Source organism: Ambystoma mexicanum, chromosome 3q (genome assembly GCF_040938575.1).
Source record: "Ambystoma mexicanum isolate Mex_15411 chromosome 3q, UKY_AmexF1_1, whole genome shotgun sequence".
Taxonomy (NCBI): domain Eukaryota; kingdom Metazoa; phylum Chordata; class Amphibia; order Caudata; family Ambystomatidae; genus Ambystoma; species Ambystoma mexicanum.
In genome coordinates, this window is record NC_090926.1 from 642528625 (window position 1) to 642551934 (window position 23310).

The following is a 23310-nucleotide window of genomic DNA, read 5'->3' on the forward strand; positions in this document are numbered from 1 at the left end:
ATTCACGAGCCCAGAAATCGTTGAACACGCCAGCGTTATTTTCAATTGATGCCGAGAAGGCGTTCGACAGCGTTGAATGGCATTTCCTGGAAGCCACGTTAAAGAAGATTGGCCTGGGCCCCACACTCCGTCGAGGGATCAAGGCTGTCTATACAGTCCCAAGATCATCAGTAACAGTGAACTCCCAATTCTCCCGTTGGTTTCCTCTCAGTAGGGGGGACGAGACAAGGTTGCCCCCTTTCGGCAATACTCTTTGCGCTGTCCCTGGAGCGTCTTGCCCATACGCTTCGAGCAGATCCCGCTGTGGAGGGGATTCTGATAAATGGTAGAGAATATTGTTGCCTTGTATGCGGATGACATCTTGCTCCATGTATCAAACCCGACGTCCTCAATCCCACGAGCGATCCACTTGATAGAAGAATACGGCACACTCTCAGGATTCAAAATTAACAAAACCAAATCCATTCTTTTTCCACTCCACGATCCATCCCCCGAACATCAAATAGCTCTCGAACGTCTTGGACTGATCATCGGAGGCCCAACATTGAGATACTTAGGGATCAATTTAACACAACACCTCGGCAACCTTTACAAAGCCAATTTTCCTCCACTTCTTGAAGCCCTCAAGGCTGATCTCAGGAAATGGAAACCATTGACAATCTCCTGGATGGGACGCCTGAACGCAATCAAAATGATGACCCTCCCACGGTTCTTATACCCCTTTCAGGTCTTGCCCATCACGATCCCCGAAAACTTCAGACAAGTCAAGAAGGCCATGCTAGAATTCCTGAGGAATGGAAGGAAACCCAGGATCTCCTACGACATCTTAATACTACCAAAGGACCGAGGCGGAGTGGGCCTACCGGACAGAACGCTATTATCAAGCTACACAACTAAGAATCCTGATCCCACACTTGCGAGACAGAAAGGACCTCCAATGGGTCCAGCTGGATAACAATATTCTAGCCACTGTAACTCTCGCAGAATGGTTGTGGGTCACCAGACCGAAACTCACGAGAAGACTGCGCGATCACCCGATATTGGGTACAATGTGGAATATATGGAAGAAGGGGAAAGCGATGTCGGGGGTCACCACGTGGCCTTCACCTCTGAGCCATCTCTGGTCCCCTGGGATCAGAGAAGAAATCCCAGAACACGCGAGATACCAAACCTGGTTTGAGGCCGGCCTTGAGAGAGTCGGTCAGCTGTGGAGAAAAGGGAAATTTATCTGAATTACGGAACGAGAGGAAGCCCTCCAAATTCACCCAATACCGATCTTCTTGTATCTGCGGTTGAAAGGCGTGCTATCCAGAAGAGAATGGAAGTCCACCACACAGAGAACTGACGCCCTTTGAGACGATCCTGGACACGTCCAACACCTCCAAAGGCCTAATAGCGCGAATGTACAGGGCCTTAATCACTAAAGACGACACTCAGTCTCCGCCTCAAGGCAAGATGGGAAAGAGACTTTGGCAGATAATTTGACAAGCAGGCTTGGGACAAAATGTGTGAAACGCCATCCAAAATATCAATCACATCTCAGTATAAACTACACGCCATAAAATTACTCCACAGTTGGCAGTACGACCCACACAGGCTGTCCAAAATGTTCCAAACTTCCAGTTTGAGATGCTGGCGACAATGTGGGATGGATGCCGACTACTATCACATGTGGTGGAACTGCCCCAAGGTCTGCATCTATTGGCAAGAAGTCCTGGGATGGATTAAACAGCTGGATGGCAGAGAGGGAACTATCACCCCTCCTGATTCTTTTTGGCCTTGAAGAAGACGAATTGTTTAGGGTAAAAGGACTAGTATCCCCCCTGTTACTCGCGGCGAGGGCAGCCCTGGTCATAAAATGGAAATCTCACGCCTTCGTGATAAAAAGGACTGGATACAGATTGCCACAAACATGTATACAATGGAGAAAATAACGGCAATACTACACGACAAGGCCGCACAACAAGAAGAAGCCTGGTGCAACTTCACTGAGCAATACATCACATGCCCAACCACGGATGACTCGACACAGCAAAGAAATTAGCACCCAACCTACGCCATCAATAGTGGAATGCCACATGCCTCACTGCCATCCACCCATGCCCGTCACAGACCCCATTAGTGATTCATGGTCCAAGGATGACTAAAGATGAACGTCACGCAGCCCACTACGGTTCACCACAGCAATGCCACAAACTAAGAAGACTCATGAGATGGGAGGGGGAGAGGAGGGAGGGGGGCAGGGCCTCAAATTTTCTCACAATGGAACGACAAAACGTTAATGTTGTTAAGTATTGTTAAGGTGGACCAGAGCAATCTCTTGATATAACTGTTAATACACAATATATACCCACCCGTATGTTTATTTCCAATGTCAAAATCAATAAAATTCAAGTTGGAAAAAAAAAAAAAAACTCAGAGGGAGAAAACAGAACCTTCAATGGGAGAGAGAGTTAGACGTAAACATAAGTAAGATTCAAGCCGAAATATTACAAAAAACCTTGCTTAAATTATAAAAAGCCCTGAGACACGTCCAAGGTCAATTGGACTCCCTTCGCACAAAGAAGGCGGAGAGGGACTTATAGTAAACTGGTACTATATAAAGGCGAATAGAGCTGACAAACTACTGGCCAAACAACTTAAAGGGAAAAAACAGGATCGGACAGTCAAGACGCTAATGGACGATACAGGGCAAAGAAATACACAATCGCTAGAGATCGGTAACATATTTGAGCAATTCTATCGACGCCTCTACTCGTCGGATCACCCTGACGAGAGGCAACAAAAGGCATATCTAAAGGGGATAATCCTTGCAGTACTAACGGAAGATGAAAAGCAACTATTTGACAAAGACATCACGGAGGAAGAAGTTAGCAAAGCAATTAGGGACCTCCCCAGGAATAAAGCCTCGGGACCGGACCGATATACCGCACAATTCTTTAAGACGTATGGGGACATATTGACCCCAGTCCTAACAGAACTATATAATACATTCAAAGAAAAAGGCAATGTCAACCAATCTATGAACGAGGCAAAGATGCTTGTAATACACAAACAAGGGAAAGACCTGCAACTCCCAAACTCATACCGCCCAATAGTGCTAATTAACTTGGATGCAAAGCTATCTATATACTAAAATCTTAGCTACCAGGCTTACACAGATACTCCTGAAATTGGTCCTCCAAGACCAATCCGGATTTGTCCCAGGAAGGCAAACAGACGACAACATCAGAAGGGTCCTCCACTTGGTGGAAAAAGTAGGTGGAAAAAGTAGGAATAACACACTCCTCGGCTATAGTACTGGCCTTAGACGTGGAAAAAGCATTCGACCGCGTGAGTGGACGCTTCTCTTTCATACTCTGCAGAAAATGGGCGTAGGGGAACCCTTCATAGACATGGTCCAGGCAAATTATAACTCCCCAACAATACGAAAGCAGTGAACGGAGGGCTGTCCAATAAAGTTTGAATCGAGAGAGGGACGAAACAAGGTTGCCCCTTATCCCCACTATTACATGCTATATTTCTGGAACCATTATTGGCACGAATAAGGAACGAACAGGAGATGAGGCATAGATATGGCAGGACACATGCATAAAATTGCAGCATATGCAGATGACATGTTGGTGGCCCTGAGCGACCCGGAGCAGTCCCTCCCGATTCTCATGCAGGAAATTGAAACATTCGGCTCCCTGTCTGGGCTAAAAATCAATAGACAGAAATCAAATCAGAAATATTGACACTGGTGGGTAACACGTCGCACATTCAAACAGTAGCATCAGACTTGCAGTTGAAAGTCGCAAAAAAGGGAGTCAGATACTTGGGGAATCACTCTGACAGGTAAAATAGAAGATGTATACTCCCAAATGTTAGATCAAATCAAACGAGATCTATTGAGATGGAACCCACTATCCATATCTTTGTGGGGTCGGATAACCAGGATCAAGATGTCCATTTTACCAAAACGTATGTACCTCTTTCAAGCGATACCGATTAGAATCCCTCCATCTTTCTTCAAATCCTTAATGAAAATGGTCTCAGTATACATAAGACAAGGGAAGACCCCCCAGGTGCGGTCCTCACAGCATCAAGAAAGGACGGAGGGTGTGCCCTCCCACACTTTAAGAAATACTATGAGGCAGTCCAACTATGGGTACTGAAAGAATGGATCCCAGACAATTCCCAGAAACTGTGGGCAGCACAGGATAGAGCAGTGGCGACAACACCCACTAGACACCTTCTCTGGCTGGGGAAAAAAAAAAAATACAAACACCCCAACGTACAAATAAGTGAAAAAATTAAAGCGACATTAGAACTATGGGACAAAGCAACACAGAAGGGAACACTAACTAAGGACCCAGGCCCCTTTATGCCGCTATTTAAAAATCCGGAATTGCTCCCAGGATTAGAGAAAGGGTCATTTCAAAAGTGGGAGGAGGTAGGATGTAAAATGGTTGGGGACATGTATCAGGCGCAACAGGTACAACATTTGAGGACTGTGTGACTCTGCTAAACCTAAATGCTAAGGATAGATACAAATACGAACAACTACACCACTGGCTCTGCACCCCCAGAATAAAAGAGGCCGCGATAAGGGAGCTAACCCTATTTGAGGCATACATTATGACACACACTGGAACCAAAAAATGTGTATCAAACACTTACAAGTTCATAAACACTATTGAGGAAGACATAAAAAAGAAGATGGGCGAAGACTCTGGGCTCTGCGATCCCAAAGGAGCGCTGGGAACACATATGGGAGGCAATATCTAAACTCACAAAAGTGATACAGTCTAAAGAAATGTGGATGAAAATAATCATCCAATGGCACTATACGCCGGAAAGGCTCCACACGATGTACAGGGATTCCCCAAATAGGTGCTAGAGGATGTGCGGAGGGGAGGGAGACTGGCGACACATCTGGTGGGAGTGCCCTTCACTACAGCACTATTGGACAGACGTGAAAGTTCACTTACAGTCTATGTTCCCAGACATGAGAGATGTGGGGGAATTAGTATGGTTATGCGGCCTATGGGACCCAAAAAACAGACAGCTAACCAAAACGCAAAAACTGAATTTTATGGGTCTGCTGATAGGAGCGTGGGTGGAAATAGCCCAAAAATGGAAACAGAAGCACCCACCACTGACAATAGACTGGATAAGAACAATCTGGTCTCATGTATCTATGGAACACATCACTTACAACATACAAGGGAGCAATCAAAAGTTTAGAGAGGACTGGGGCAAGACCCTCGAATACCTACAGAGCGACTATATGGAGCAGTGGTGCCCACACAAAATAAGGATATTGGACTTGTTCAACTAGAAGAAGAAAGAAATCCTCGGAAGTACAGACTCCCGCAAGGGACTTCCCAGAAGGGGGGGGGGGGGAGGGGAATGTTAATGTTCAATGTAGAAGTTAACTACAGCAACATCAATAAAAACATGTTTTTAAAAAACAAACTTATCTGAGACATGGTTGAGTATGACAAGCCTAGTTTAAACATCCACCAACCTTAACTTGGAGCCAGTGGGGTAAACGGTACTAGAAATGGTTAGAGGCAGGACGGCTCTTGCTCAAGTTTGAGTGATTGCCATTACACCAATCACAGGTTTCACAACCCCTTTCAGAACTTCAAGACTACAATTCAAACATTCAAACCCCAACTCTCCAACATGTGCAAGCGCTGTGACAAAACAAACAAAAATTATGGTTACATTTGTAACTTGAATACAACTAAGCAAGACATGTCCCTGTAAAGGTAATCCAGACAGGTATTTAACTTTATGTAGTGGTTCATGCAGTCTTTCTTCAACTTCTAAGCACTAATTTACTGACCTGGGAAAGGTGCAGGGTTAACTGCCCACCAGCATTTGAACATGAGATTCGTTACATGCAAGGGAAGCTCAGTGTTAGTTCTCATCCTTTTCACTGGCGAGATGCTGCTTGTGCTACTGCACTCCGTGCTTTAGCTATTAATTGTGAGCAAAACCTGCTTTACTGTCAGTGTGGACCGTTATCGCGTGAGAATGATTTCCATAAGTTAACTTTTTGCATGCGTCATCTGCATGATACATACTTTTTACTCTTGCGGACGAGAAAACTCATTTATTTCACTCTGTTGAAATTGCATTTACTTTCAAAGTTTTAAAAAAGGGAGTAAAACACTCCCACCTCAAAATTGTATCTGTAGCACTGAGTAGATGCAACCTGCCATATCTGGGGTCAATCCCTACCATCACATAGCATCCTTGTAACGTGCTTGGAGTGTATTTCTTTTGACAGCCCAAATAATTCTTATTTGTAGCACCTGAAATAAAAGCATATTGCTAATTTGGACAATATTGCCAAATATTTATATATACACACAATATAAAAATTAAAAATAATAGGTAAACATTTTCAAACATAGTAGTTACCTGCAAAACATAAATCACCATATTTTTACAATGCCTTCCACAGTGAGGTGTTTTCGAACAAAAGTTTCAAAAAGATGTTTTACAAACAATATTTCTTTCTATTACATCTGAGAAGAGATGTGTTATCGTTCCTGAATTGCAGACTGGCCTCAAATCCCCGGCTTCTCCCCTTAACCAAAGTGTGTGCTCCAGACCAAATCCTTTTATCTCACTATGCTTCATCTGCCAAAATTAAAAATCTACTTACGGTATTCAGCTCACAGTCTGCTGCTACTTAAAAAAACCCTCACTCCTCATAGGTAAATATTAACAGTAACAATTCATACACTGGACGTCACAGTTTGTTTCCTGCCTTACTGATGGCAACGCACTTTTAATTTAACTTCCCATGATACCATTTCATATTTTAAAAAACTCATTCTATAAATTTAATTTTCGGTAATGTTTATTCAAATAAGGAGAGACCTCACACACCTTTTGCCACCCAGGGCCCTCAAATCCTAGGACCAGCCATGGGACTCGCTCAGTTGTTTGTGGGAAATATTTACACCCCTCATATTAAAAAAAGAAAGTAAGTTCACCAGCTGCCATTGCGGAATACCACATTATGAAAAGAGAATCCTTACACTGCACACTTGTAACTTTGATATGATAGGTTATTTATAACGCGCTTAATACCCAAAGGTTTCTAAGCATGGACCCTGGGATCGAACCTGTGTTGCTCTGTGTCGTCTCGCTTCCAAGGCGAGCACGCTCACCTGAGCTATCCTCCTGAGACAAAGTGATTATCAGTCAAAAACAGAGCTAACAGAATTGAACAACATTTTAGGTGCATGGAGAGAAGTAACAACCCTGGCACAAAGATTGTATTATACAAAACAAAAAATGAACAGTATCCCAATTAATGGGATACTCCCGTCCCCTGCACTCAATCCAAGGCTATAAACGCAAGATCAGTCAATCAACAATAGTTATCAAACTGCATAGACTGTTTTCCAAAGGCCATTTTGTGTAATCATTTTGATACAAAGTTAAGGAAACAAATTTAGCAATGTTCAGTCCTTGTATTCATCACTCGATGAATGTAAATATAACAAATGATAGGATCCAGCTCAATGCGTTTTGGGAAATAAGTGTCCCTTCTTGAGGAGCAAGCCAAAATAAATCTGTAAATTAAATCAAGATTATCAACCATCAATGATATTTTCTCATGGAATCAGAATCATCCAAAATATTAAGTAAACAGAATAGGTAGCAGGTAGTGACATCTGGAGTTAACTAACGTGGAGTGGTTTTATCAGACATATTTACTAGCTTTTTATTACAATCTTGTAGGACATCTTTCCATTTTTGCTTTTTAATTTTTTTAGATGCACCAGCACGGAAATGGATCTTTTTTTTAAATGAAGTACTAACACAGGGTCGGGAAGGTAGGATTCCTTCATGATAATTTGGAATATTGAAATTATTCACATTATGGATATTTAAGACCTTTCTGGTTGTTAGGGAGAATTCTCCTTCTAGGGCTAATTTCCCTCACCTAGTGAGTCCCCCCAGCAGCTTTGCTAGATTTCTGGAGTTTATTTTTCCACCTGGTAAGAGTGTACATCCTTTTTCCACTCTTACATGTGTTTTGGCCTATGTGTTTTTACTCATTGTGTGATCTTGGGCACTGGAGCACACCACTCCAAATGCCCCTGTTCTTGTATGGGTTACACAGCACCTTCAGTGTAGTAACCCAGGGTTGTCTTTTAGACTTCCCTCTGACTCCATTTCCCTGCGGCTGACTACTGTCCCCCAGAGAAAGGTAAAGTTGCCATTTACTTTAGATAGTCATTCTTAACGCAGACCCAGTACACCCCATCTTACATGGATTACTGGAAAGGGCTAATCTGTACCCCTTTTCTGTCTGTACCTCCCTGAGCATTGTTTCGCTCTTTTAACAATTAGACTTGGCTGGTGACAGTGGCGTCTACCCTAACTTTTCTACCGCGGTTATATTAGATAAACGTGGTACTGTTCTTGGCTATTATATCAGCCTAGAACATAAACCCGCTTGACCAAATAGTCTTTCTTTTGGCTCCGGTTGGGTTTATTCGCCATTTCTTTGTGTTAAAGTCCTTCTTGTGTTTTACTTTGCGCGGCAACCTAGGTTCGCCTTCTTTGTTCACCGTCTTTTGGTGGGCTTCTGCAGCGAAGCCCTTCTCTTGGTGCCCATGTGTCCAGGTAGACTGAATGTGGGGAAGGGGTGTAGTCACCCCCTGCACAGGGTATCCTTGGAAACCTGAGTCGCACTTTGCCACGATTGGCTGAGGTGGTTGTCCCGGCTGGACAACCCCCTGCTGCGTGATTGACAGCCAGGCTGTGTGAATGGGGGTTTTCGCATAAAAGGCAGGTCTCTTGGGCTAGAAGTCAGAGTCGCCTCTGTAACTACAAGGAACCGAAGAGAAGCGGAAAGGACGACGGCTGCTGCAATTACCCCGTCGCGGTGAAGTCCTGAGCTATCTTCCCTTCAACGACTAAGAGGAGGTCCAGTCCAGAGTCTTCTTCCCTTGAGCCTGTGGGGATAACCAGCTCACCTTCTTCAGCCAAAGATCTTCGCCGTGGTCGAAATCGCTGCACACTTCTGTAGTGGTCCAGATAGCCACCTGCTGAGCCTCTCCTGTTTTTAAGGAGCACACCTTTTCGTTGTCGCTGCTGCTGGCTTCAGCCCTGTGTGGTGCAGACTCCCTTCAGACGTCCTCCTTCACGACGAAGCTCCAGGAATCGTGGGTCTGCGGGAAACCAACAGGAACAACTGCCAGGGCACCAGCTGCATCGTTGGAATAAGGTACTGTGTTCTACTCGAGGAAACTGGGTGAATCCCTTTTTCTTCATCTTCAAGGCTCGTCCTGGTCTTCCCTCCTTCTTACAACTTTTGCTTTCGAACATTGACAATATCCAAGTACTTTTTGGCTACACTGAATCGTGAACTGTCTAACGGTGTGATCTTCGGCACAGATCTCCGGCGTCACCTAACCCTGGCCCGACCCTTTGACTTTTGTACTCCTGTTTGTGAGTGTTTCTCGATACGGTCCGCCTAACCTAAATATTGCTTGTGATGTTTGCCTCCAACTCCCTCTGGGTATCTCAGGTGCTAAGTGTGTTTTTGCCCCGGTAGCATTTCATGTCACGGATACGCGTTTATTTAGTAGACCGAACTGTCAAAAAGTGATCGCAACCGTATCCGCGGTATCGTGTTTTGTTCATAACACCGGTTCATTCCAACACAGAGTACTTACCTTGTGACTTCCTGTACAAAGTGAATTGGTTAGCTGTAGTATATTTAACGTGTGGTTTTGTTTAAAGTTTAATAGAGGTGTTGTGTTTATAACTGATGGTTTAAAAATAAATGTACTTATTTTTTTTACCTGAAACCTTGAGTCAGTGTTTGCATGAGTCAAAGTAATTGTGGTCCCTTTGTGTAATCTCTAATACTGCTCATATACTCTTGAGATAAGCCTGGCTGCTCTGCTACTGCTACAACTACAAGTTAGTAGTACGGGCTTGTAACAAAGGTAAAACTTGTATTGCCACCTGTAGTCTTAATCAGGTGTAGTGGTCTCTAAGGGCATTGCACAGGATTCTGCCTAACACTGGTGTACAGCGGCGAGGATTTGGAAGTAGAGTGATTACACTTAGAGTGCTGCTGTTGCTTGGGTTAAAGGCTAACACAAGGCCAACACCACTAAATCTATTTAACTGAGAAATCATGTCAAGTATGGAAAACTACACTGAAGAGAGTCCTTTACTCTATACTGCTGAGGTTCTTAGAACCATGTGTAAAGATAGGAAACTCTCTGGTGAAGGAAAGAAATCTGAACTGGTTGCAAAGTTAATGGAAAAAATCTGGAGAGTGGGTCAGAAGGGCCTACCACTCCAGCCAATGTGGATTTTGATGTTTCCGATTCTGAGAGTGTTAATTTAGAAGAATTAGGAGTCCTTGCTAGGAAACCCTACAACTCCTTTGCCTGATCAGAATGCACAACCTCTGTCCACAGGGACCCCCACAGGTCCTACACTTACTCCTGAATTTATTGCACTTGAGAAAATGAGACTTGAATGAGAAGTGCAAACTGCCATGAAACATCAAAGGTTAAGGCTCAGAGAAATGGAGCTGAATCATGAACTAGGAATGAAGAAACTGTCTCTAGAAAATGCTTCTCTCCCAGAGTCTTCTAGGTCTTCCAGCCCTAAGAGACCCCGTATGCCAAAGGAAATGATGGGATGTATGAGACTAAACTTGATGTTTTAGATTGGTTAGCACTGTGAGTACAATCACGGGATTCAAGGTATCTCTGGGAATCAGTTGATTCCCTGGCTTTTCTCTAGGCTTCCCCCTGTTGCAAGTGATGCTGTAATGGAGTTTGGGGAGGAGGATAAGCAGGATTATGAGTGTGTGAAACTAGCATTAATAGCTAGGGTTGGGAAGATCCCTTCCCAGTATCTTAAGGGGTTTAGAACCCTCAAAAAGCATGATGGTACCCTCTGGGCTACCTGGGTGTGTGACTGTTTGAAAAACTCAGATGGTTGGGTTAAGGGTTACAAAGTGAACACTTATGAAGGTTTGAGGAATCTTGTAATGTTGGAATCTATTTTAAATGCCTGCTCTCCCGAGCTTAGACAGCACTTGGCTGATTCAAAGGAGATAGATCCTAAGAAGTTACCTAAGGCTGCTGACTTGTGGGTTGCCAACAGGGCTACTCACAAGGATGCTGGGGCAACTCAGAAGAAGGAAGGGGGAAAACAGTCCAAGAAAGACCACAAGGAGAATTCCAATAATTCCAATCCAAAAGAGGGCCACAAACATAACCAGGGTAAGCCACAAGGTAAACCGAATCAGGCTAGTGTACCACCTGGTTCCACACCAGATGGAGGTCAGAGCAAGCCCCCATTCCAGAGAGCATTTGGGAAATTCTTGGTTTGTGGATTGCCTGGCCATGTGAAAGGAGATCCCAAGTGTAAGGGGAAACCTTGAGGGATCAGCACTGTCTCCTTAGCCTTCTCCCAGGTGGATGAAGTACCTATGACAAGTGGAAACTTTCAGCTACTAGCTGATGAGCCCATGAGAGTCTCAGCTAGTGTTTCTTTAGTGTCCTTGGGTCTTTGGGAACAACAGAACTTAGATGGCTACAACTCAATCCCAGATAATACTAAAGAGTATTACAAAGATGGTGTTCTTATGAATGGTGAGGAGACTCCTGCCATCAGAGACACTGGAGCCAGCATAACTATGGTTGATGAATGTTTTTTCAAGGTGGAGGATGTTGCTAAGGCACCCAAACACCTAACCAAGTTAGCTGGAGGCCCTGTGCAAATGGTTCCCCAGTTACCAGCTCTCATCCAGTGTAATGACATGACTGTCAGGATACCTGTAAGTGTGCAAAATAACGTACCTGGGAGGGTCCTGTTGGGTAATGACCTTAAATCTCTTGGAGTTGCGTCTAGTACCCCCAGGCACCCCAGCAGAAGGAAGCAGGAGCTCACAAGGTCTGCAAGGGAGAGAACCTTAAGAGGCTCTCCTGGGGACATGATAGAGGAAGCTATCACCCCAAGTCCACAGGACTTACTTACTGCCATTGCAGGGCAAGAAAAGACAAAAGGGAAACCCAAGTCTGCCAGCAAAAAGCCAGCAAGCACGCCTGTGCCCAGAAGGACATCTCCGAGACTGTCCAAAGTCACACCTGTGACTCCCACACCAGCTGAGGCTGAGTGTGAGGTTCAACCCTGTATGGTCAAGCTATATATTGAGGAATCAGATCTAGAAGAGGATCTTACCTTGGTAGGAGATCTTGACCCTGTTGACCATCCTGAGCTGCAGTCTTTACTGGCAGAAGGTGGACCCAACAGGGAGGATTTCAGCAAGGGGCAAAGAGAGTGTCCTACCTTGGAAGGTCTTCGCCAACAAGCCACTTCTCAGCTCAATGGGACTGAGCCTGGGAAGTATAGGTTGCACTGGGAAGATGGCCTCTTCTACAGTGAACCAACTGAGTCAACCCCTGGAGACTACAAAAAACTTGTAGTACCTCTAGTGAACCAACTCCAGTTTCTGCAGTTAGCCCATGAGGTACCTTTGGCTGGTCACTTAAGTTTTAAGAAGACCTAAGAAAGGCTATCTCTGCACTTCTACTGGCCTAAGATGGGTACAGAAGTAGACAAATTCTGAAGAAGCTGCCACACTTGCCAAACCTCTGGCAAGAGTTGGTCCAATAATGTGGCACCCTTAGTGCCTCTCCAGTGGTGGGAATTCGTTTTGAGGGGGTGGGGATTGACATTGTTGGTCCTCTTGACCCTCCCACATCCTCAGGCAACAGGTTTATCCTGGTTGTAGTGGACCATGCCACTAGATTTCCTGAAGCCATACCTATGAGGACTGTTACGGCTCCAGATGTGGCTAAGGCCCTACTTGGTATTTTTACCAGAGTAGGTTTTCCTAAGGAGGTGATATCTGATAGGGGATCACATTTTATGTCCCACTACATGCAAACCATGTGGAAAACCTGTGGAGTTACCTACAAGTTCTCAACTGCCTATCACCCCCAAACCAATGGGCTGGTAGAGAGGTTTAACAGAACTATGAAGAGCATGATAGGTGCTTTAGAAGAACCCCTTAGAAGAAAGTGGGACCTTCTACTGCCATACCTTCTCTTTGCTTATAGAGAGAGAAGTCCCTCAGGAGGGAGTAGGATTTAGTCCCTTCGAACTTCTCTATGGCCATCCAGTCAGAGGTCCATTCGCCCCGATTAAGGAGGGGTTGGAGAATGCTCCTTCCCCCAAGCCAGTCGGAGTGACTGACTATGTGATAGGTCTCCGGAGGAGAATGTCATACATGATGGCAGAGGCAAGTGATAACTTGAGGGCTGGTCAAGCATTGGCATGACCAGAAGGCTAACATGGTTGAGTTTACTCAAGACCACCTTGTTCTTGTTATGGTCCCCACAAGGCAGAGGGCCTTGCAAGACAAATGGATAGGACCCTTCAGGGTTGTGGGTAAACTTGGAAAGGTGAACTATCTGGTGGATTTAGGCAACCCTAAGGAGGCTCCCAGAGTCTTTCACACCAACCGTTACAAGGCTTATGTCTCTAGACCTGACATAGGAACTCTGCTTCTAGCTTCAGCTCAAGAGGAGGAGGAGAATGAACCTCTGCCTGACCTCAGAGGCTTACCTTTAGATGAGCAAGTGGAAGGAGTTAATCTCTCTTCCAGTCTCACATCTGACCAGCAGGAGGAGTGCAAGTTACTGTTAAATCAGTTTGCCTCCCTGTTCTCACTTTCAGCAGGCTTGACCCCTTGGGGCCAGCATGACATACACACTGGTGACTGTTTGCCTGTCAAAAGCAGGGGGTAGAGAATGTCAGACAATATCAGATCCCACGTAAGGAATGAGGTCAACAAAATGCTTGAACTCGGGGTTATAGAGCCCTCTACTAGCCCATGGTCTAGCCCAGTTGTGCTTGTACCAAAGGCAGGATCCAAAGAGTTGAGATTCTGCGTGGACTATAGCGCTCTAAATGCAGTCACCACGACTGATGCCCATCCTTTTCCTAGGACAGATGAGCTGGTGGATAAACTCGGTGCAGCCAAGTACCTCAGCACATTTGACCTAACGTCAGGCTATTGGCAGATAGCCCTGACAGACCATGCCAAGGTGAAAGCTGCATTCTCCACTCCAGCTGGCCTCTGCCAATTCAAGGTGATGCCTTGTGGATTAAAGAATGAACCTGCTACATTTCAGAGGATGGTCAATCAAGTTCTGAATGGGATGGAGGATTTCTGCATGGCATACTTGGATGACATTGCAATGTTCAGCCCTACATGGAAAGAACATGTTGAACACCTAGGTTATGTATTGCAGGCTCTGGAACAGGCCCATCTGACTGTAAAGGCAGGCAAATGTCAAATTGGTCAGAGTTCAGTGGTCTACATTGGGCATGAGGTAGGAGGAGGTGAAATAAGGCCATTGCCTAGCAAAGTAAAAGCTGTACAAAACTGGCCCACCCCTACTACTCCAACCCAAGTCAGAGCCTACTTAGGTCTCACTGGGTATTACAGGAACTTCATAGAGAACTATGGGACCATAGCTTCTCCCTTGAATGTCATCTCCTCTCCCAAATTTCCTAAACAGGTCAGGTGGAATGAGGAGTTCAATCAAGCCTTTGAAGGTCTAAAGAAAGCCCTTTCTCAAGCTCCAGTCCTAAGAGCTCCTGACTATCACCAACCCTTCATTGTACAAAGTGATGCTTCTAATGTAGGTTTAGGTGCAGTCCTTAGTCAACTGGATGAGAAAGGTAGGGAACACCCCATTTGTTTCATCAGCAGGAAGTTAAAGGATCCTGAAACAAGGTGGGCAACAATAGAAAGAGAATGCTTTGCTATTGTGTGGTCACTGAAGAGGTTTAGACCATACTTGTATGGATCTACCTTCATCATTCAGACTGACCACCAACCCTTGAGATGGCTGATGCAAATGAAAGGGGAAAACCCAAAATTACTGAGATGGTCAATCTGCCTGCAATGATTTGATTTTTCTATTGAGCACAGAGCAGGAAGTCACCACCAAAATGCTGATGGTCTCTCTAGGATGTTTTTAACCGACTAGAGGTATGAGGTCCATCCAGGAGTGGATTATTTATTTGCATTTATTGAGCGCCCACAACTGCCCTGAGGCATCGTGGCGCTGTTACAGAAGGCTTGAACTTAACATAGGTAGGGTGTAGCATTCAGTAGCATTGGTACATTGACAGAGTAGGAGACAATGAGGTTATGCGTTGCTGTGGTTACAGTGCAAGCATACTATGCATGTTGGTTTAGAGACGTTAACAGAAAAGCAAGGTTTTTAGGTTTTTGCGAAAGGTGGAGTAGGATTTTTCATTCCTAAGTGAAGTCGGCAGGGCGTTCCAGTGTTTGGGTGCGATATATTGGAAGCTGGACCCTCCAGCTCTTTTGAATGTGGGAACATAGATCTGGTTGGCGTGGTGAGCTATGGTAGGTCTGATGGAGGTGTTGAGGGTGATTCTATCCGAGAGATAGGTGGCTCACACTATATGCCCCACCCTATGAGTGATGCCCATGGCTTTAAAGAGTATGCGTTCCTTAACCGGTAGCCAGTAGGCATTTTTTCTGGCTTGAGAGATGTGTTCCCTTTTGGGAATAGTCAGTGCCGCCCGGAGCGCGTTATTTTGCGTGATTTGTAGTTTTTTGATGTTGTTGACAGAGGTGCCTAAGAAGAGGGCATTACAGTAGTCCAGTTTGGTACCTATTGTGGCTCTAGCGATGGATAGGCAGTTTTTGGTAGATAGAAATGGTTTGACTGCGTTGATGATCTTGGCGGTGAGCGCTGAGGAGGCGGCTATGGCGTTGACCTGGCGGGACATAGATAGTGAGGCATCTAGGTGAACCCCTAGGGTTTTGTCAGACTTGGAGACTGTGATGATGGAGTTATCGATGTGAAAGGATTTATATTGTGGGGGGAGTTTGTTGAGAGTTTCGCTGGTCCCTGCTATGAGGATCTTGATTTTATCCCCATTTAAGCAGAGGCCGTTGGCAGCCATCCAGGTTTGGATGACTGTGTAAATTTTGGTTAGGGCTGCTGCGTCTTCTTCATAGATCCAGGTTAGTGGGAGTAGTACCTGCGTGTCGTCCGCGTAGTTGGTATACGCTATGTTGCGACAGTCGAGGTAATTGAAGAGTGGGAGGGTAAATATATTGTAGAGCGTAGGGACGGTGCAGGAGCCTTGCCGGACGCCGCAGTGGATGACGGTGTGGGTTGCCGAGGCAGTGTCTGAAAAGACCTTAATGAGTCTGCCATTTAGGAACGAGGCCACCCAGGCGATAGCTTCTGGGGAGAAGTGTGCTTCATTTTTTAGGTGCATCCCTAGGTTATCATGGTTGTCAAGGTCAAAGGCGGCGGATAGGTCCAGTAGGAGAAGGAGTGCCGGTTTGCCTTTGTCCATGATGTCCCCAAGTTGTATTTTTAAGTCGAGTAGGGCTGACTCTGTCCCGTGACCTGGCCGGAATCCTGATTGTCGTTTACCTGGGATGTTGTTGGTTTCGAGGTATTCCTGGATTTGCGTGTAGGCAACTTTGTCCAGAATTCTGAGGAGGAACGGCACAGTGGTAATGGGCCTATAGTTATTAGCAACTTCTGGGTCAAGAGTGTTTTTTATTATTTTTTTTTTTTTTTAGGAGGGGGCGTACCCAGGCTTCTTTTAGACTATCTGGAACTTTGTTGGCCTTGAAGGAAGCGTTAATGAAGGATTTGAGGAAGGGGGTGAGTGTTTCGGTGCAGTCTTTAATGAGGCTGGCTGGACAAGGGTCCCCTTTGCAGTTGGATGGTTTAATCTTGTTCATTATCTCAGAAACTTCCTGTTCCGTTACTTCCCTGAATTTGAAGGGGGTAATGGTGGCTTTGCTGGGATGGGGCAATGGGTAGGAGGTGGGTGGGTGGACAGGGGTGGTGGTGGTGGGTTCGAAGTGTTGTGATAGGTTTTTGTGGTGTTCCTTGATTTTAGTTTGGAGGAGTTCAATTTTGTTCAGTAGGGTGGATTGTATAGAGTTACACCAGGTTTGGTCATTATCAATATCTTGAGATTTGGTAGCTGGTGTGGTGAGTTCTTTGTAGATGGCGAAGAGTTCTTTTGATTCGGAGCTTGCGTTGGCAATTCTTTCGTTGTAGGAGGCTGATTTGGCTAGGATTATGGCTTTTTTGTATTGAGAGGTGGTTTTTTTGTAAGAGGATAGGGTGGCTGGGGAGGGTGATTTTTGCCATGCGTTCAGTGCTTTTCTTTTCTGGGAGCGGAGTTCTTTAAGTTCAGATGAGAACCAGGTGTTAGAATGTTTCACTGTTTTGGCTTTTTTGTTCTGTAATGGGGAAATGGTGTCTATGGCAGTGCTTATGGTGCTCCTATAGATTTCTGCTAGCACTGAGGGGTTGGAGGTCTTAAGGTCAGTTGTGAGGACGCTGAAGGTGCGGGGTGATCTTGTCTTTAGTGAGATTTGTGGCGCCTCTTGCCAGGGCAGGGGGGATAGGGTTGGGCTTTTTGGTCTTGGAGGCGGCAGGGATGAAGAAGTGAATGATGTGGTGGTCTGACCAGGGTGTCAAGTGATGGAGCTGATGTTGATGTGACAGTTGTGGTCGGCTACCCAGTCAAGGATGCGACCTTTGTTGTGTGTTGGTGAGGTTATTTTTTGGTCAAAGCCTAGTTCTTTTAGGGCTAGTGAGAGAGAATTGGCTGGCTTATCCTTTTTGTCGTTGTATCCTAGGTTAAGGTCACCTAAAAGGATGCTTTTGAAGGGGAGTTTAAGGTTTTCTGTTAGGCGGTGTAGGAGATTCTCATGGAACTCCAATAGCGGGCCAGGTGGGCGGTAGACGAGGTGGATTGTGATGGTGGAGTTTGGGGAGAGGGCGATTTTTATCGCAAGGGAGTCTGTGGTATCACCCAGGTCAGAAGTGATTTGTCTGGCCTCTAGATGATCTTTCAGGATGAGTGCTACCCCACCTCCTACTGAGGAGATGCAGTCTTGCCTGATGATGGAGTAGCCCTGTGGGATGGCAAGGTTGGAGAGGCAGGGTTAGGGTGCGCTGTGGCTGGTATGGCTAATGATGGTTGGGCGGGGAGGTGGACGTTTTTGTGGTTGGAATCGGAGGTGTTTGGTAGATGATGGTTGGGTGTCTGGAGCAGAGTCCCAGGAGTTGGTTTCTGATGTTGGTGGGTCTAGTGTAAGATGTCATAGTGTGTGGGGGCTAGGTAGTTGTGCTGTGGATTTTAATGAAGGAGGGTAGAAAGTAAGTGGGAGGAATGTTGGAGGGGAAGATGTGCGGGTTGGATGGTTGGTTGGTTGCTAGCAGACTCATGGTGATAGAAGGCTGTGATTAGGTGTCAATGCAGCAGGATAGTGTGGTGGCGGTCAGAATGGGAGCAGCTGGGTGCAGGGCTTAGCAATCAAGGTCATACAGGTGGGAGTAGGGTGTGGCAAAGTTCACCTAGATTCAAAAATCCACATATAGGCTAGAAATGCATGTTGCAGAAATGCAATAAAATGGGCTAAAAATGCAAGAAGCTAAAATTCAGGCAAGGTTCACCTACATTCAAAAATCCACATATGGGCTAGAAATGCATGTTGCAGAAGTGCAATAATATGGGCTAGAAATGCAAGAAGCTAAAATGCAGGCAAGATTCACCTAGATTCAAAAATCCACATATAGGCTAGAAATGCATGAGGCTGAAAGCGCATGACAGCATGGCTGCTGGATGTGGCGAGCAGCAGTATTAGCAATACATAGAGACTTGATGCTCCCTGGGGTCCGGATGGGGGATAGTCACGTGGGAGGTAGAGGTGTGCAGTCTCGGTACGCGTGGAAGGAAATGCAGAAGGTTATGTTTGCGCATAGGTGGCCAAGTACAGCAGTGGCCAGGTATGAGGGCATAAACAGGTTGCAGGGCGATAGCTCTAACTTGGGCGGTGAACCAAGGTATCTAATATATGGCGTGCATGGCGGATTGTGGTAAGTGTGAGGAGGGTGCTGATCCAGTGAAGGTGGGGTCTGTAGGGAACAGATCACAGTACCTTTTTGCATTATCCGTGGATCCTGGTTTAGGGTGCAGAGCCTCAGGCAGGAGGCAGGGTCAGGCACGGACAGGCTCTGGACAGGATACGAGCCTCATCAATGTGGGCCTTCGCAAGGTGGGTCGGCCAATGCCTGCCGGCGTTAGATTGGTGCTGATAAAGGGAGGCTGAGCCAATCCAGTTTAGGCTGAAGGTCGAAGGTGATAATGGGCTCGGGTTGCCGCCTCAGTGAGTAGGTCGGCCATCTTTGCCCTTTCCTCGTCTTGTGGTGTGCAATGGAGACTCTGTGCACTACGAGATTAGAAGGAAGGGTGTTGCAGCCGGGAAAGTGTCAAGTAGCATCGGGTTTTGATGCAAAGTAAAAAATAGAAATTAAGGTGCGTTCCGATGCACAGAGGATGATGAGCATTCAAGTAGGGGTATGAATGATGTGCAGCCCACGGGCTTACCTCATGAGCCTGGTGGTGCTGCAGTGTGCTTGGCATTGCTTCAGCAGTGTGTCAGGAGCTCCAGCTCCTCCGGAGAAGCACTGACTGTGCAGGAACAGGATGCAAGCCTTATCAATGTGGGCCTTTGCAAGGTGAGCCGGCTAACGCCGGCAGGCGTTAAGATTGGTGCTGATTAAATCCTCCTGTCCCTTAGTCTGGTGGGGGCGAGTGTTAGGGAGAATTCTCCTTCTAGGGCTAATTTCCCTCACCTAGTGAGTCCCCCAGCAGCTTTGCTGGATTTCTGGAGTCTATGTTTCCACCTGGTAAGAGTGTACATCCTTTTTCCACTCTTACATGTGTTTTGGCCTATGTGTTTTTACTAGTGTGATCTTGGGCACTGGAGCACAACACTCCAAGTGCCCCTGTTCTTGTATGGGTTACACAGCACCATCAGTGTAGTAACCCAGGGTTGTCTTTTAGACTTCCTTCTGACTCCATTTCCCTGGGGCTGACTACTGTCCCCCAGAGAAAGGTAAAGTTGCCATTTACTTTACATAGTCATTCTTAACACAGACCCAGTACACCCCATCTTACATGGATTACTGGAAAGGGCTAATCTGTACCCCTTTTCTGTCTGTACCTCCCTGAGCATTGTTTCGCTCTTTTAACAATTAGACTTGGCTGGTGACAGTGGTATCTACCCTAACTTTTCTACCGCGATTATATTAGATAAACGTGGTACTGTTCTTAGCTATTATATTAGCCTCAAACATAAACCCGCTTGACCAAATCGTCTTTCTTTTGGCTCCGGTTGGGTTCATTCGCCATTTCTTTTTGTTAAAGTCCTTCTTGTGTTTTACTTTACGCGGCAAACTAGGTTTGTCTTCTTTGTTCACCGTCCTTTGGTGGGCTTCTGCAGAGAAGCCCTTCTCTTGACGCCTGGGTGTCTAGGTAAACTGAATTTGGGGAAGGGGTGTAGTCACCCCCTGCACAGGGTATCCTTGGAAACCCGAGTCGCATTTTGCCACGATTGGCTGAAGTGGTTGTCCCGGCTGGACAACCCCCCTGCTGCGTGATTGACAGCCAGGCTGTGTGAATGGGGGTTTTCGCATAAAAGGCAGGTCTCTTGGGCTAGAAGTCAGTCGCCTCTGGAACTACAAGGAACCGAAGAGAAGCAGAAAGAACAATGGCTGCTGCAACTACCCCGTCCCAGTGAAGCCCTGCTGCAGTCCTGAGCTATATTCCCTTCGACGACTAAGAGGAGATCCAGTCTGGAGTCTTCTTCCCTTGAGCCTGGTGGGGATAACCAGCTCACCTTCTTCAGCCAGGGATCTTCGCTGTGGTCGAAATCGCTGCACACTGCTGTAGTGGTCTGGATAGCCACCTGCTGAGCCTCTCCTGTTTTTAAGGAGCACACCTTTTTGTTGTCGCTGCTGCCGGCTTTAGCCATGTGTGGTGCAGACCCCCTTCAGAAGTCCTCCTTCACGACGAAGCTCGAGGAATTGTGGGTCTGCGGGAAACCAACAGGAACAACTGGCAGGGCACCAGCTGCATCGTTGGAATAAGGTACTGTGTTCTACTCGAGGAAACTGGGTGAATCTCTTTTTCCTTCATCTTCAAGGCTCGTCCTGGTCTTCCCTCCTTCTTATAACTTTTGCTTCCGAACATTGACAATATCCAAGTACTTTTTGGCTACACTGAATCGTGAACTAACGGTGTGATCTTCGGCACAGGTCTCTGGCGTCACCTAACCCTGGCTCCGACCCTTTGACTTTTGAACTCCTGTTTCTGAGTGTTTCTCGATACTGTCTGCCTAACCTAAATATTGCCTGTGATTTTTGCCTCCAACTCCTTCTGGGCATCTCAGGTGCTAAGTGTGTTTTTGCCCCGGTAGCATTTCATGTCACGGATACACGTTTATTTAGTAGACCGAACTGTCAAAAAGTGATTGCAACCGTATCCGCGGTATCGTGTTTTGTTCATAACACTGTTTCATTCCAACACAGGGTACTTACCTTGAGACTTACTGGACAAAGTGAATTGGTTAGTTGTAGTATATTTAACGTGTGGTTTTGTTTAAAGTTTAATAGGAGGTGTTGTGTTTATAACTGATGGTTTAAAAATGAATGTACTTATATATTTTACCTGAAACCTTGAGTCAGTGTTTGCTTGAGTCAAAGTAATTGTGGTCCCTTTGTGTAATCTCTGCTACTGCTCATAGACTCTTGAGATGCATATGTTATTGGATTTTCACATAAATCAATCATAAGGCAACTTTACCTATACTTTGTCCTTAATATTTTGGATGATTCTGATTCCATGACATAATATCATTGATGATTGTTCATCTTGCCTTAAATTTACAGAATATGAAGAATACAAGGATTGGACATTACTACGTGTTTCCTTAATTTTTACTCAAAAGGATTACACAATATGACCTTTGGAAAACAGTGTATGCAATGTGCCAACTATCGTTTATTGAATTATCGGGTGTTGAGTGCAGGGGATGGTAGTATCCACTTAATTGGGATACTGTTTATTTTTTGTTTTTTTCAATACCACGGTATGTTCAGAAAAAGAGTGAAAAGGTTAACGGTGACTCTTCTGCCTCTCTGTCACCTTCTACGTTGATGCTTTTTTCAGCAACTTGTACCAACTGTTCTTTTTCTTCTTGGTCCTTTTGAGTGCTGTAAACCCTTGTTGGTAGTAGTGCCTAACCATTTCATTAAATAGAAATAGAATCTGTTGATCTACGCCAAAAGGAATACCCCAATCTGTTAATCTACTATAGTTCCTAAGAATTCTTCATTCTTGTGTTATTTCCCGACATAACAGACTCCCTCTAAAATAAACCCACCGAGACCAAATCTATAAGTAAACTTATAAAAACACTGAAACTACACATACAGGATGCGCCCCAGTCAGGGCACAGAGACCCTGCCCCAAAACAAAACTACCTATACTCGCACCCCAAATAATCCACACATTAAGACCACGCCCACCTCGGTCAACTATCTCACACCCATAGCCCCACCCTAAGGGCACTGATACTTCAGATTTTTCCGACACGGCGTAGCCACTTAATACCTATGAGGATACCACGCCCACACCGCGTGTCCTTATCACAGCCATTGCCATCTCCTCCTTACCGTGGTCTTGGTTGAAGCCCGCGTACAGCAGTCCGTTCCCGTGCGGGTTTGCAGGCAGGAGGTTCATGACTGGAGACGTCCTTAGAGCAGCAGTAACAGCATCCCAAGCACTGCAGGGGGGGAAGCCAGACAGAGCTCGATACACAGCAGAGAAGGAGGCGGCTTCCGGCTTAGCCAGGACGGCACAACGATTGCCGAGCAGCTGCACCTCGAGTTTCAGACCCACTGCTCCAAGATGGTCCCCGAGCTGCGAGCGCATCTGTGCGACGGAAATCCTGAGACACATTGTTCGGTTATCTCGAAAGGAACTCTGTACTAAACTACTACTTTGAGAGTGCCCTAGAATGTTAAGTATATGTAGCCGAAAACTTCAAGTGTTCTTATGTATTAAGACACAGTTTATGTCACTCATGTATTTTTATTTTAGGGAGTGCAAACTGTTCTCGTAAACGTCCAGTTCTTTATTCGGGAAAACATTTGCATTTCACTGTGCACTCGGGATGCTGCACGGAAGGACGATCCTCTTTAATCGTGATGGTTGGCAGAGAACCAACAGAAGTTTGGAGTTGGTTTCTTGGGGTCAATGTTGACGGTTTACTTGAATTTTAAGGAACCCGTGTACGTGCACTTTTAAACCTGTCTGTATTTTTATCCTTAGGGGTGGAGAATACGTTAGGATGACTTGCCTCTTTTTATTTTGAAGTCT

At 45.7% G+C, this 23310-nt stretch overlaps 1 protein-coding gene across 2 annotated transcripts in view; it reads right to left on the reverse strand.

Annotated features, from left to right (window-relative positions):
• Positions 1–22789, reverse strand: part of WDR45B (WD repeat domain 45B) — a 1026954-nt gene extending 1004165 nt beyond the window's left edge. The window contains exon 1 of one of the 2 annotated variants that reach the window (XM_069654530.1): positions 22605–22789. In XM_069654530.1, the coding sequence (XP_069510631.1) occupies positions 22605–22671 (67 nt within the window). In that variant the 5' untranslated portion in view covers positions 22672–22789. The remainder of the gene's footprint in view (positions 1–22604) is intronic. The other variant, XM_069654532.1, reaches the window with a different exon arrangement.
• Positions 22790–23310: the final 521 nt, after the last annotated feature.